This window comes from Amphibalanus amphitrite, unplaced genomic scaffold (assembly GCF_019059575.1).
Source record: "Amphibalanus amphitrite isolate SeventyFive unplaced genomic scaffold, NRLGWU_Aamphi_draft 001470F_arrow, whole genome shotgun sequence".
Taxonomy (NCBI): domain Eukaryota; kingdom Metazoa; phylum Arthropoda; class Thecostraca; order Balanomorpha; family Balanidae; genus Amphibalanus; species Amphibalanus amphitrite.
Genome location: NW_024882963.1, coordinates 39,767 through 55,728, shown reverse-complemented (window position 1 = coordinate 55,728; position 15,962 = coordinate 39,767). Strand labels below are relative to the sequence as shown.

General features: G+C 51.4%; 1 protein-coding gene across 1 annotated transcript in view; it reads left to right on the top strand.

Moving 5' to 3' along the window:
• Window positions 1-1,634: 1,634 nt before the first annotated feature.
• The window catches only part of LOC122373271 (rho GTPase-activating protein 26-like), a gene marked incomplete at its 3' end in the record, with an annotated part of 54,088 nt that continues 39,760 nt past the window's right edge, over window positions 1,635-15,962 (top strand). The window contains exons 1-2 of the mRNA XM_043351177.1: window positions 1,635-2,151; window positions 9,404-9,561. Of these exons, the coding sequence (XP_043207112.1) occupies window positions 1,989-2,151; window positions 9,404-9,561 (321 nt within the window). The remainder of the gene's footprint in view (window positions 2,152-9,403; window positions 9,562-15,962) is intronic.

Sequence of the window (15,962 nt, the reverse complement as noted above, 5' to 3'; positions counted from 1 at the left end):
GGTGGTTGCCACCCCCCCCGCGCCATTTCGTTCCTGTTGGAGATAGAGCTTAGCAGTAAAGACCAAAAAGATTCTTTGGGAAGAGACAAATCCAATGATACCCAGTTTTACCTTCTCAGGTCAGTCATTGACCTTCCAGGTCAGGTCAAACTAAAAAATGTTGCTGTTTTGGGTCACCGTTGGATATCAAGTGCGCTGCTTATCAAATACCGATGACGATGCTGTTTTCTGGTGCCAAGCCAGCTAGAACCTCTTTGTCACACTATCCGACCAGAATTTTGCTGCTGAGGTCATTTCAGGTCAAGTTAGGTCAAGGTCAATTATATGTGTTTGTATGTCTGTGTGTGTCTGTGTGTATACTGATGTGTGCACCGATTGTTTTTGGGTCCATATCACATGAAATCATGATCTGAGAAGCTTTTACCAAAAATGCAGTCAAAAAACTTCACAAAAAGTAAATTCAGCTTGCCTAAAACGCAATTATCTTAGATGACCTAGGTTGACCTTGACCCTGACCTTGACCCCTGTACATCGTCGAACAACATGTTCCATGATAGGTGGGAGGTAAGACTGGCAAAAAAGGCCGAAATCAGGGTGTCAAAAGCTCACAAGGCCCATGGCAAACGCAAGATGTTGAGAATTGGCCATTTGGGTCATGACATGACCTGAAAAACAAGGTCATATCTCCGAAACCAAAAATCACAGAAACTTGAAATTTTCAGTGGACATCAAGAAAGGATAGACGAGCAGCTGTACGAAAAATCAGCCTTCTAGCTCTAAAAATGTTGAGTGCAGAGCAGAAAGACTGCCTGGGGGGGTGGCAACCACCCCCCCCCCCCATGTGCGGGCGAGGGTTAAACGTTCACGGCTGGCAAAACACCAATATACGGGTGAGGGCCGAGGGGCGGGCTAACAATACGCCTTTGGCGGTGCATGGAAACGAAGGGGCCATTTTTCGGCCACTTACGCCCCCCCCCAAAAGTCCAACTGGATCCGCCAATGAGCCTTTTGAAATACATATACCTTATAATTCTGCCCGCATCAATCGCGATTTCCTGAAAGCGGACGGAGTCTAGTTATTTCAACCTTTACGATCACCCCAGGGAATGCGATTCGGGACAGTTTTTTGCTAGCCTTCTTTAGATTTAATGATTTGGATATTAAATTGTTATCAAGCAGAACTATTACGTTGATTTTGAAATCATCTATAATGATAGCAATTTCATTTATGGTGCTAATAACCATAGATATGTCTGTATATCTATGCTTATAACGGATTTATTTTACATATAGCAGAACTATTTTTATTTGCTAGTGGTTTCCTAAAATATGGTAGCAATATTGGAGTTTTCCCTTTACCTGCCCTTGCCTTTATTCTTTTTTCTTTTCAGCGAAGAGAGGTGAGACCTTATGGCCCATTACTTTGATATTTCAAGAAATATGCGAAAATTAATTTTAAAAATAAATTCAACTATTGAGTGACTTAGTCATATTGCATCAACGCACAAATCATCAGATAATGATGTTTCGGTATTGTGTAAAGGTAAAGGAATTCCTTTAATATGGTAGGAAATAGTTGCGACAGTTATGGTTGTTGTGCTGCGCCTCCGGCGAAAATGATGTCAATCAAAGTCAGTTTTGAGAGTGCGTTTGAAGGTGTGGGGTGCTCGGGCTGGGCTCGTGTGACAGGGTGTGCCTTTGTGTTGAACCATCTAGACTGGACAGAAACAATCCAGCGTATATTTATATACTTGGGAGCGCTTCTAATTGAAATGGTAGTGCTCCTACCAATGTAAATATCAACATGGATTTGGGCCTTGATTGATTCGAGAAAGCTAGCTGGTTGGTTGAGTCAGAGTTGAAGAGGTTGTTCTTCAGTTGAGGTTGAACTGAACTGCACCTGATTCAAACATTGCAGTTAGTGCAACAGGTGTGCGTGTGGCTCGTGGCTTTGATAGAGAATAAACAGTTTCTGAAGACTCGACAAAATGGGTCGACAGTGCTTGCTTCCCTTGGAGCTAGCTGACTGCTTGACAGACAGCCCCTACTTCCGGCAAAATCTGCATGCTTATGAAAAGGAGCTTGAAAACACCAGTGCATCAATTAAATCTCTGGTGAAGGACATCAAAGAAGTTCTTGATGCCGCAAAACGTGAGTACCTTCACTTCCCCTGTTTTGGTTTTAACTTCATACATGCTAGGCTTCTGGGTGCAGTTGAATAAAATAGCCTGTGTCCCTTAAAACTAAAAACTATCACCAGTATGTATTATCAAGCTCACCGTCATGAATGTTAAGTAAAGCAATAATGCCAAGGCAATGATTACATCCTGCCTACCTATGCTGCAGTTGTCATAGCACAGGATGTATGGAATTGACTTGATGATAATGAGAGATGCTGCTTGATGCTTGGTTCAATGGTAAATATCAATGCAATATCCATTGTTTCAAGAAGTACCTATACCTATTTTGGTGTTGATGCGTGCTGTAGTTCGCCCTAATGATGATGATTAAGCACACATATGGCTTAAAACATTTCATGTTTTCATCAGTAGCTGGTAACCAGACATAGGCGTAGGAACGTTTTCGAAAGTGGGGGGGCCAGGCTCCCAGAGGTCTAAAACCTAACCTACCCCCAAAATCTAATTTCTCCTCGGATTTCGGCCACTTTGTTTTCGCAAACATGCTCAGAGGTAAAAAAATCGAGACAAAAACAAAAATAAAATTGGTTAAATTTCAGGGAGACTCCCGTCAATAAAGTCAAACTGATGGACGCGTTCCCCTGTCCTCCGCAGCCGTTGGCACCCATGCAAATTCCAGAGGCATCCAGCAACTTTTTAATTACGAGCAAGCGTGAAATGTGCAAAGCGAGTCTTTTCAATATACCTATAAAAATCAGCATGAAGGGCCCAGCTAGGCTCAGCCAGGCCTGTAAGGTTTTTAAGAGGTTTTATATTAGCGACCACTGCAACTGGGCTGATTGACTGTCAGAGGCCGGTGTGGGCCCTCAGAGACCAGTTTAACACTCGCCGGCCCGGACCTATAAGTTTTCTACCTACCGCCGAGGGGGGCGGGCGGGTACGACCCCTCTCGCCGTTTCGCCCCAGGTGGAGCTAGCGCGTCGCGGAAAAAACGAGCGTGTGCGCCGTTACGAGACGCAGAGATCGATACCCGATTTTAAGGTCCTAGGTCAACCGGTGACCTGAGGTCAAGTCAAGTGCCTCAAGGCACGGTTCCGTTTTTGGTGAATAACTTCGCAAGAAACGGCCGCAGGGCGCAGAGCCGCGATTTTGCCAGCATCGTGTTCGCCTCTCTCAGGTGCGTCGAATGATATACTTTTTATTTGGGTGAGGTAAACTTAGGGTGTTGACCTCGGGTCACGGTCAGGTCAGCGCCCCCAGGTCACGAAATTGGTCGAATGAGGTCTCGTCTCATATCATTCGATTCGGAAGGTCTTCATAAGTCCATTGGTGGCTTTCCCGACTCGCTAGCTCAATTTGATCGGTAGTTATTGACGAAAAACTAATATGACCCTTATAACGTCATAAATGACGTCGCGCAAGGTCAACATTGCAAAAGTGACGCATCGAACCTTGCAAGGAGTGCATGAAATCACGATTCGGTGTGCTTGAGATAGTTGGAGATCGTTCCCGGCGCCAGAAAAAAAGCTTTCAGTTTATCCCCATTGACTTATGCCTAATGGTGAGGTCACGAAAATGACCTTACCTCATATGACCTTTAGGAAAATCCGAGATGTACAAGTTGTGAGACTCCTAATGGATACTAGGTCCTGCAAGGTTCATTTCCCTGTGAAATCTTCTCTGGCAGTGAGGGCGTTGCGAAGTTGCGACATCTGAAGACCGTGCAGAGGTTCACTTATGACCTCATAGGTCAGTGACCTGATCTGACCCGAAAATGCGGTTGGTGTCAAAAGATCCGGCTTGATTCAAAGGCCAGGTATGCCAAGCTTCCGCTCTTTATCGCCGGCGTAATCGGAGCTATCGCGAAAAAAAACTACGGAGGGGCGGCACCCCCCCCCCCCCTCGGCCGGCGAGGGTTAAGGCCCTCAGAGACCAGTACAGGGCCTGCAAAGAGCAGTTTCAGACCTTTAGATGCCGACTTGGGCCATCAAAGGCTAATGTGGGTCCTTACAGGCCAGCTTGGGCCCTCAGAGGTCAGTGTGGGACCCTAAAATGCCGGCATGGGCCGGCGTTGGACCCCAAAGGCCAGCAGAAGTACTTGCCCTCAAAAACCAAGATGGGCCTCTGAGGCCAGCATCGGTCTTCAGAATCCAGTGCAAGGCCCTCAGAGGCTAATGTGGGTCCTTACAGGCCAGCATGGGCCCTTAGAGGTCAGTGTGGGGACGTAACAGATCGGCATGGGCCGGCGTTGGACCCCTAAGGCCAAGATGGACCCTCAGAGGCCGATGCGTACCCTTAGAGGCCGGCATCGGGTCTCCAGAATTCAGTGCGGGGGCCTCAGAGGCACCTAAAGGTTAGTCTTGGGACCCCAGAGACAGAAATGAGGCCACCAGAGGCCGATGTGAGGCCCTCAGACGCCGGCTGGGCCCTTGAGGCCGGTTTAGGGGTCCTCAAATGCCAGTGGAGGAACCTCAGAGGTCAATGTGGGTTCTCAGTGGTCAATGTGGGCGCTTGACCGCCACTGAAGGGCCCTCTGAGATCAATGTAGGACCCTCAAAGACTGGTTTGGGAACTGTTAATAGCTGGCGTTGGATTCTTGAGCCTCGTGACAATCGAATAAGTGCCAGAGCCCCATACGCCCATGGGGGCCCATTGTTTGTTTGGGGAGGGGGGGGGGGCAAATGGAGGGGCAGATACAGACATTGCTGGCCCCCAGCCTGTTGGAACCGAGGCGGGGGCACGGTCACCCTGGCCCCCAGCTAGTACGCCTTTGACGAACTATGCCGACCCCAAGCAGATCCGGTCAAGCGTTGGTCGTTTGTATACGCATTCTCCTGCACCGTGCTAGTATTGTCTTATACCTTTTCAGTGCTCGCTGTCCCGCGCATCGTAATCAACAAAATGCTGCGGCACCAGGACTCACAGTCTTGTCTCTGATATGGTTTTCTTCATTGAGTGAAGGAAATTGCGGTCAATAACGCTGTAGAAACAAAAGCGAATCTTCACTAAAGGGCAAGCTGAATAGTTGTCAAGTTCTGGTGTTTAGGGTACCGGGTGGTAGGTACAGACAGACACTTAAGTCAGCAAAAAGTGGGGGGGCCAGTTAACATTGCTGGCCCCCCACCTCCGAAAGTGGGGGGGGGCCATGGCCCCCCCGGCCCCCCTGTTCCTACGCCTATGTTAAACCAGAATCAGTATCTAGTACCCAATCACAATGTTGATGTATTCTGTTGCAGTCTCAAAGCAAACTGTCTGGTTTCACTACAGTCTACACAAAGACACAAAGTTTATTTTATACATGGCCATGCTATATAATCGTCTTCTAAGTCCAATCAGATTGAGATGAGGGAACTCTAATGCTTAGGTTGATTTCACTTTTCATTTTTCCTGAATGAGATAATTACATCAAGGAAGCTATTACATAAGTTATCTAGTTGTCAGGTCTTTTTCAGTGACTGAACCATTGTATTTTTGTGTATTATTTTCCTATTCTGCAATTGATTCACTGAACTCAAGGCTTTGGTTTCCCTTTCTCAGCATCAATAGAATCTTAAACTAGGTATCCTACCTACCTTACCTTACCTTACGGTGTTCGGGCATAATAAAGGCCAACTCGGCCTGGAGGTCCCGTTCTAACCGAGCTCCTGTCCCTTTTGCCATTTGTTAATCCGTGTCTGGTATATGATACCAGTGATGGCCCCAGTGGGCATCGAGTCTCGCCTTGAACGAGTCCACGGTGGGGGCACTGACCACTTGAGCAGGTAGGCCGTTCCAGTCGTTCACGGCCCTGACTGCGAATGCAGCTCTCCTCAGTCTGCTGACCGCCTCTGGCTTGCGGAGCTTGTGTGGGTGACCTCGTGTAACGGCACCCGTGGCGGGGCAGAAGAGATCCGTGACTTCAACATCAACCCCTCCATGGAACATCTGGTAGGTGAATATCATGTCGCCCCGTTTGCGTCGGTAGTACAGCGATGGAAGTTTCAGAGCCCTGAGCCTCTCTTGGTAGGGCAGGTGGCGAAGGTTGGCCACCATGCGCGTAGCTCTGCGCTGTACCCTCTCCACCAGCTTCTGGTCCGCCCTGTTGAAAGGGCCCCACACGAGGTTGCCGTACTCGAGGTGCGGGCGCACCAGGGACTTGTAAAGCAGCGGCAGCGTGCACTCGTTTATCAGCACGAATGAGCGACGAATCACAGCGAGAATCTGGTTGGCCTTGGCTACGGCTGCTGAAGCATGTTGTCTGAACTTCAGCTCGTCATCGACTTGCACGCCCAGATCCTTCTCCACCCGCACGACGCTCATCTCAGAGTCTCTCATCACATACTGCTTTGCTGGGTTGTTTCGTCCGAGGTGCATGACCTTACACTTCGCCTCATTGAAGGGGAGTTGCCAGGCGTCCGCCCAGTTGACCAGAGCCTCGAGGTCAGACTGGAGGCTAGAAGCAGCGAGAGTAGAGGCTACCGTGGAGTACAGCTTCGTGTCGTCCGCGAACATCGTCAGCGAGGAACCAACAACCTCAGGCATGTCATTAATGAAAATCAAGAACAGTAGTGGACCCAGGACCGAGCCTTGGGGTACCCCGCTGACCACCTCCGACCAGTCAGATGACTGACCATTAATCACTACCTGCTGTCTCCTGGCTCTCAGGAAAGCCCCGATCCATGTGATCAGCTTGCCGCTCACCCCGTGACTCCTGAGTTTATAGAGGAATCGTTGGTGAGGAACAGAGTCGAAAGCCTTCTGGAAGTCCAGGTACATTACATCGACAGGCTTATGATTCTCTAGGGCCCTGCTCCAGTCATCAAGCACTTTGACCAGCTGGGTGCTGCAGGAGCGCTTTGGCCGGAAGCCATGCTGGCAGTCTGCCCACAGGTGGTTCTCTGAGAAGTGCTGATAGATTGTGTCTCTGATGAGGGATTCCAGTATTTTACAGACAACAGAGGTAAGACTGACCGGCCGATCACACCTAATGGGGAAAATATTTTCATCCCTGAAACATGAATGACCGGCTTAACTTCATCTCTGAAAAGAGTTTTCATCTATTCCCAACAGCCAGTTCACATGTCAATTGACAGTTGATGCACCCACATCCTTTTGTTCCACACCCTGTCAAGATCCTGACATGCAATCCTGGTTTATCAGTTGGCATAAAAATTGACATTACACCATTTTGCAAAAATACTTCAGTTATTTACTTTCTTTTTTCTCATCCTAGGAGTGTTCTTTCTTCATCGGCACACCCAACCAATATCCAATTTTAGAACACTGATTAGGTTAGTCAGCGTGGCTGCCGCCTGGCCAGCATGTCTGGCCCAGCGGTCGGACGATGACCTCAGCGTCAAAACCAGTGGGATGCGGAACCCGGCGAACGTGACGTACTTCCCTTCCGCAACGTCTAAGGAAGATAGGGAGGAAGGAAACGAGTCAGGATATAACTGGAAGATGGAACTGTAATGCATTGCCTGGGGATGGGGGTGGGCTCTAGCCTCTAGGAGATAGATGCTGAGGCAGAACGAGAAGGGGTTGGTTGAAGGGGAAGTAGAAGAGATCGAGCAAGGCGGAACTGTAAGGGATGGGTTGTGCTGGAACGGAAGGGATGGGAGAGGAACGGAATGGAAGGGATGGAGGAGAGCAGAATGGAAGGGACGGAGGAGGCACGGATCGTATGGGATGGAGGAGGCACGGCCGCACGGATCGTATGGGATAGAGTAGGAACGAAACTGGACAGGACCGGACTGACGCAGAGACGGCACACGCTGCCGAGAACAACGCGGCGGAAGTCCTTAGCCGGACGGCGATTGAGCGCGACGCTCGCCAGGCCGTGCAATGGTCGTGCACAAGGCGTGCACCAGCTGTGCACAGCCGGCGGCCGGCCTAGTGACTCAGGGTTTCCGGATGGCGCGTGCGACACCGTCCACTCACGGTGTCAGTGACGGAGCTCCGTCCCGTCTCCGGTCCTGTTCGGTCGGCGTCTCGGGTCAGTTTCTGCTCAGTCGGGACGTGCGGTAAACCCTGAGCCTGGATGGAGACTGTGTTGAACTCTGAGTCTGGAGGGAGGCATGCTGACCACTGATCAGCGACCAGTGACCTAGTCGGTCCCTGTGGTAGACCCTGAGCCCGGAAGGGGACACACTGGCCTTCTGTGGACGGGAGATACGCTCAGTGATTCGTTCTCATGAGCGGTTAGTCATCGGACCGACACACACTCACGGGATGTCGCCAGAAGCATCCATGTGTGTATATCCGGACCGCGGCCAAGGGCGGCTGAAGGTCGACACTGCCAGCTCCAAATGGACTCACAATGTCTGCTTAGTTCCAGATAGGGTTAACTTGTGTATACAGAGGCGACGTAAACCAGGCCTACTGGCATTGCTGAGACGATTACATGCAGAAGTCGTTAAATTCGTGGTGATGCATAGGTAAGATGTATGTAGTTGCCAGCGAAGTTATAATCGACTTGTCTCAAACGTGGTATTCTACTATAGTTTTACTATATACCAATGCACCGTAATTTGCTTTGCTCATCACGTTCTTCCCTGGTTTTGTCCGAGTTTGAACTCTGGAGTTGGACTCGGACTGAAGTTGAATTCGGACTCGGGCTCTACGGAGGTCAGGCCACGAAAACTGATATGGCTAGCAGCTGAATAGTGAATACTGAGTAGTTCTCAGTAATAAGGGCAGTAAGTTCATTTATCGGGGGCTGCTGCTTTGTTTATTCATGCAGATATTGGGACTGAGCCAGGCTCGACATTTCTAAATCGAGCATGGGTCGATCGAGCAAATCGAGCAAAAACAGTCACCCTACTAACATCGGTAGGTATGTTATGATGAAGTAATCTTTGTTCGGCTTCAAGCTTGCTGCTGTTTTTCCGATGTTTCTCAAATTTATCATCAAATGTTGGATGTCTTCCAGATGCCAACACATCCTTGCATTCTCGCAATCAAATTGAAGTAAGACAATCGGTCATATACTCTGACACTAACAGTTTTGTTTGTGACTTTAACATAACATCCTGTCGTCATCTAGTTCTAGCCGTATCGAATCTGTCATCCTTCCCGCCAACTGTCCTCCTCAGACCGCCAGTCTGTCACCTCAGGCTTCCTCCGACCGCCCGTGATCGTCCCCCCAGGCCCCATCCCTCCTCTGAGCATCCTCCACGCCTGACCGTGAGTCGTGAGTCGTGACCGTCTTCCCCCGGCCGACCCGTGACCACCTACCCCCGTCCCCTGCACGCCCGTGACCGCCGGCCCCGTTTCGTGTCCCGCAGAGCTGTCGCGATGTCAGCGGGCGTTCGCCAACAGTCTGGACAAATTCCAGTTCGACTGTATCGGCGGATCACAGACGGATGACGAGATCGTCATCGCCGGCAGTCTCAAACAGTTCGCCTCGCTCATCAACCTGATCGAGGAGGAACGCCAGCGAATGGTGAGTAGATGGGCACTGGGCGCTGTCTCTGGGACTGGCGGCTCAGTGAAGGGCAACAGAAACGACGAGCATGTATTGGAAAGGCGTTGTATGATACTGGTGCATCACCTGTCTGCCTGTTTCAGTTGAGTGAATCAAACACGCATTTTTGTACTAACTATGCAGTATGCATGATTGAACTGGAGTTATTTTGACTTCGTTCTCACCCTGAAATACTCCGTGGCCGCTTCACGTGCCCTGCCCCGCCCTTGTGGATATCACGCGACTGTGTGGGGATCTGCCGCTCGTAGCGGGTCGCAGGGCGCGGTCCAGTCGGGCTCCTTATCCTATCTTTCAGCTCCGTTAGCCACTGAACGCAAACACTTGCCGCTGAGGCCAACCGGCCAGAACCTTGGCTGTTGCATTGAATAGACGTCAACTTTGTGTATGTACGGGCGATAAACTAGCACCCACAGTGCAGACGCAGTACGGGGAGAGCGGTGGGGGAGGGGAGGGGTGGCTGCCGTGCCCCTGAAACCCTCTGCTCGATCACGCCGCGCGGAGTCCCGCCAGAGCCCGTAACACGTGCCCCGGGCGCGTGTTCGCTCAGTCCATTGTGCAACACTGCAGAAATGGGAGTCTGACGCGCACACACACAGTCAATCGGTTGCTGTTGCTACATAGGCTGGCGGACTCGGGTGCGAGGGTCTGTCGAGCATTGACGTTGCACTGGATAGTATTCAGTGTTACCGCTTAGCTGGAGTGGTGTGTTTATGACGGGGTGACTGCTAGAGAGGAATTTGTCTTGGTGATTGCACAGAGCGGCACACTTTGACGAGGAATCAGTGATGTATTTCCACCGTGATATTGTTTCGTGACCTAAAAAGCATCCCGAAAAGCGTCGCGTGTTTACAGAACTGCGAGCTGTGAATACCGGGATGGTTTTGTGCCGATATGATAAGCCCGAGTGAAGTAAAGCGAAAGTTAATCCAGTGGAAGTATTTGTAACATTTCGAATACTTGTGTGAAATTCCGAATACGCAATAAGAAGCGTCTCATGGTGTATTGCATATAAATAATACATCTGTAATATTTGATTGATATTCGAGTGGAAGTCCTCGTTTGTGTATCATTGAGGAGCAGCTGGAGAATGCGCTAGCATTACCCTGATCTCTCGACTCGCCTACTTGCACTTCCGGAGTTAACGTTCCCATGGTGCAGAGATATCCATAATACTGATGTAACGCCCTTAGGTATGCAGTAACGACCGACCTTCTTTACGCTAGCGTCTGTTTTTCCTTGAAAAGCCGATTGCGGTCTTCACTACACCTGGGAACGCGTATATTTCTGACCGGTTCTCCTCCTAGCCGTGGCAAATCGCATCGAATTACGTTTAGATTCAAACTAATACAAAAAGAAATACAGTGTGCTATGTTCACTACCATCGGCAGGCTCTACGCGGATATGAAAATCCCGTTTCATTATTGTGCTCTCAAGTTGTGTCATACGCACGTGCGTTTTTCGGTCACAAAACACATCAAACGCCCGTCGTGCATTGTGTTTCCGTATTTTGAGTTGATTCTGTCGTCACCGCGGGCTGCACTGGTCACAAACGCCATTATGAGAGCGTGTCGCCGCGCCGCCACGAGTCGCTCCCCATCCCGGACCGCTCTCTCCGCGTGGTCCGGGCGTGCGACAATGGGATAGTGATTGTCATCTGGGGCATGGACTGTGGCCGCTGTAAGGAGCTGACCTCTGCTGTCATCATCACGAGGAGGGGGGGGGGGGAGAGGGGGTCACCCAGTAACACTCAGAAGGGGAGCTGGTTCAGGTCTGACTTCGTCCGAGGTTGCTAGTTCGGGGCGGCTTTTCGTCAAGCAAGGCGCATCGCTCGTCAACGATGCCGCTTTCCAGCGATGATCTAAGCCCTGGATAGCATTCCGTTGGTACTGGGCTGTGCTTATGTCATTTGTTTACATTGCAAGATACTCGGTGCGTATTTCCAGAGACATGGAATGGTTGTTTACATGGCGAGTATGTATAGACAAAGCTCTCGGCGGATTACTGGATTACAGATCGAAAGCTCTTGCGGATTACTGGACTATAGACCGGTATCGTTACGGTGAATGCCTGGTACTGCCGTGCTGTTCGAGTTTGGTATGGCGGTTTGTCTGCTCGTCGGTCATCCATTCCGATACTACGCTTGGGATGGCTTGGTCAAATAATGAAAACATGTTATAGGGAACACTCAGAAACTACACTACCAACACACAAGAACGCTGAAAAAAAAAACAGTTAACACTAAGCTGGTCATGTTATGGCTCACGCACAGCTAGCTGCTCGAGAGACGTGGAGGGTTGGCGTATCACAGGCTTGTTGCGGGAGCCCTTACCAGACGAAGGCTCAGTAACACGTTGTTCCCTGTCTGACTGGGACAGGTGTAGCGACTAGCGATACGATACGCTTCCCCCAGCAGAGGGAGCGTGCCGGCTCCTCCCCTCCGGTTACCAGACAGATGCTCCCCTCCGCTTGTCAGATACAGGTCGGACACTCGTCAGACCCAGCCTCCGATGTAACACCGTGAACTGAGGACCGGGTTGGGGTCGGTCCTAGGCACGGTGTCTTGCTGTGATCCTGGGGGTGGCCTGCTGTCATTTGGGACTGAGCCCCAAGAGGCTAACGGCTGCGTTTGATTGAAATCGAGCTTTAGTCTTTCTTTGTCTCTGGCTTATAGGTATCCCGTTATTTTCTTTCTTCTTCTTTCTTGGATAATAATTTTTCCTTGTCTTCTGTCTTGTTCCGTCTCTCTCTCTCTCTCTCTCTCTCTCTCTCTCTCTCTCTCTCTCTCTCTCTCTCTCTCTCTCTCTCTCTCTCTCTCTCTCTCTCTCTCTCTCTCTCTCTCTTCCTCCGCCTCTCCCTCTCCCTCTCCCTCTTCCTCTTCCTCTTCCTCTTCCTCTTCCTCTTCCTCTCCCTCTCCCTCTCCCTCTCCCTCTCCCTCTCCCTCTCCCTCTCCCTCTCCCTCTCCCTCTCCCTCTCCCTCTCCCTCTCCCTCTCCCTCCCTTCGTCCTCTCCCTCTCCCTCTCCCTCTCCCTCTCCCTCTCCCTCTCCCTCTCCCTCTCCCTCTCCTCTCTCTCTCTCTCTCTCTCTCTCTCTCTCTCTGTCTCTCTGTCTCTATCTCTGTCTCTCTCTCTCTGTCTCTCTCTCTCTCTCTGTCTCTCTGTCTCTCTATCTCTCTCTGTCTCTCTCTCTGTCTCTCTCTCTCTCTCTCTCTCTCTCTCTCTCTCTCTCTCTCTCTCTGTCTCTCTGTCTCTGTCTCTGTCTCTCTCTCTCTCTCTCTCTCTCTCTCTCTCTCTCTCTCTCTCTCTCTCTCTCTCTCTCTCTCTCTCTCTCTCTCTCTCTCCAACGCTACATGCGCACCTGCCATGAGCCAACGTGACGCGTCAAGCACACCTGCTGAGAGTTAATGGCTCTCCACATGATAAGGCGGTATGGTGATATCAGCTAACGTGACACGGGAGCGTAGCAAAAGACCGTCGCTGATATGCCATGTGATGGGATGTTAATTGCTGGTACGACGCGGTAGACGGTCAAGGGCATCTAAGAGAGATTGATCTGACCAGATTTAATAGTCATCAATAAGGACACGGCCTGTTTTTGGGTACACCATTGCGTGTGTGTATGTGGGCTGTGTGAATTTGGCCATCTCGTTGTCATGCGAGCCGCCCGTTGATTGGTAACCTCGCTGAGATCTGAATGGCGGCTGGGAACTATCAGGTAGGAGCGGGATCTCGGCGGCCGACGGCGCCGTCAGTGTGTCAGTCGGACGCAGCCGATGACGTCATCAACGACGTCACCGGTTATTGGTAGGGTAGGGTCTCAGGTGCTGGGAAAGCGGCTGGTCAGCGCGGGTTTCAATCACTATGACAGGGTTCAAAGCAAAATGTCTTCGTTCTTATGGCTGTTGAATGTAGTGCGACGAATCGTGCTGGGATGCTATCGTCCCCCTTCGCTTTAGGGATGACACCAATAAACCGCCGCAACGCAAAACACATGAGCACCAGTGGTAGCCGTCCCCCTCCTCCTCATGAAGCCGTCAAGCGCCACCTGTGCCCTGCCAGCTACGCTGTAGGTGAGGACACCTGTCCCCTCCAATCAGGGCAGACAGCTGGACCGTCCGTCATCGTATCTGTGGAATGATCACAGATCACGGTGCCTGCGCCCAGCTCACGCACGAGATATCGGTCGCTGACACTACGCCGCGACTCCAGCCGACGTCCTCAGTTTCTCCTTAGCTCCGTTTTCAGGGCGTGAACTCCAATCTGTTGGAAAGCTCCGCTCGGTGTGGTTTGTTTTCGCTGTGTGGGCCGAGGACCTGTCTGGCTTCTGTCTCGGCTCTGAGCCGTCACGGTCTCCGTGTCTCAAAACTGGCTGTGGCCGCGGCCTGCCGGGAGCCGTGGGAACCAACTGGGCGCCGCCGTGGCTGGGATGGTGCTGCTCGGACGGCGCTGGCAGGGGCTGGGATAGCTCGTCCGCTGGATCCGGGACAGCTCGATGGCTGGACCCAGGGCAGATCCGTGGCCGGATCCTGAACATATCGGCGGCTCGAACGGAACAGCTTGGCGGCTGGATCCGGGACAGCTCGACGGCGGAGGTCCATCCAGGATAACTCAGTGAGTAAGCGGTAATTTAGTGGCGGATCCGGGGCAACTCAGAAGCAGGAGTCTTAGGGGGACAGTTCGGCAGCAGGAATTTATCTTTGTGAGCTCAGTGCCGCGTATGGCCCGGAACACCTTGGCAGCCGAGTTTGGGTTTCGGTAAGGTCCGGCACAGTCTGACGGCTAAGTCTGTGGACAGCTTGGCAGGAGATTCATCAGAGATGCTCGGTGGTAAGCGTCTGGCGCAGCCTGCTGAAGCTGACAGTCCACACGGTTTTTGCGATGCCGTCGGCACTTGGAAGACGGTTCCGAGCCGACCGTCGACGCGCGCGCGTCCCTTGGTACCGGATCGGGTGGATTACCGCCTCGTTCAGCTCTGGTTCCCGTGATTTATTCCATCCAGGCACGGGACTCCTCCGTGCTTGTTTGTAATGCTTCCAACGATTTGGCTGTTAGTTCCAGCAGCCAGAGTTTTGCCTGTAGTCGTGATTGTAGCTTCTGACGTTTTGTAATTTATGGTTTCGCTTCTGCTTGTCATCATAGACTAGTTCCCTTCAGGGATGTTGCGTAGCCATAAACAAAGAAAAATAGCAGCCTTTTCGGCGATTTTTACAATCCTGGTTTTTAGTGTTAGTTTGTGAGTCGTGCGTGGTTCGTTTGCTCATGTGCGCCGTTTCGTTTTATTCCAACTACCTGGGCGGCCCGATTTCGGTGAGCCGTGCCGGCACCTTCCTTCTTAGTTCCGCCAGCGGTGCCGGCGGCGCGGCTGCCGGTCGTTCCGCCTCGTGTGCCTCTCCGGCCGGCGGGGCTCAGTGCGCCGCGGGCTAACGGCCGTTCCGGCACACAGGTGGGCTGCGGTCGGCCCGATGTGCGCCGGGACCGTCGGGGGTGGACCGGCGCACGGTGCGGACCACGGGGCCGCCGAACCCGGCCGAACCCCGCCGGACCGACCGCAGCTGCCGAGACCGCTGCCGTCTGCGGCCGCCAGTGTAAAAACAGACGAGCCCAGCGCGTGCTGGTGTGCCCGAACTCGCGGTGTCGAGATGACAGAGCCCGCCGGCCCGGCCCCGGCGCGCGGCGCACGGCCTCTGCCTGCAGTGATGATACCCCTGACGGCTGCGCCAGACTGGTTATGTCGGTCGGGACAGCCGGTGGATAGGGTTACCCGTCGGGCACGTGGGGTACCTCACGGCACGTGTTGCCGCACCTGGCACGTGGGACGCATCGCGCGGGTATCACGTCTTCCTGAGTATCACGTTCCTCGGTACATGGGGTTGAGAAAGTTATGCAGCTAAAGTGATGGTTACTGGCTACTGCTTTATGTGAGCTGAACTATGTGGATCGCCGTTGAATGGCTAAAACACTCCGGTAATTATTCTTGTAGTTTTTTTTTGTTGTTGTTGTCTTGAATACTCTCCTCTGCAGTGTTTCATTTTTCAGCCTTTTTGGTGGCAAATCACACCTAATGGGGAAAATATTTTCATCTCTAAAATATGAATGACCAACTTTACTTCATCTCTGAAAAGAGTTTCATGTATTCCCAACAGCCAGTTCACTTGTCACTTGACAGTTGATGCACCCACATCCTTTTGTTCCACACCCTGTCAAGATCCTGACATGAAATCCTGGTTTATCAATTAGCATAAAAATTGGCATTACACCATTTTGCAAAAATACTGCAGTTAATTACTTTCTTTTTTTTTCATCCTAAGATTTTTTCTTCATCGGCACACCCAACCAATATCCAATTTTAGAACACTGCTCCTC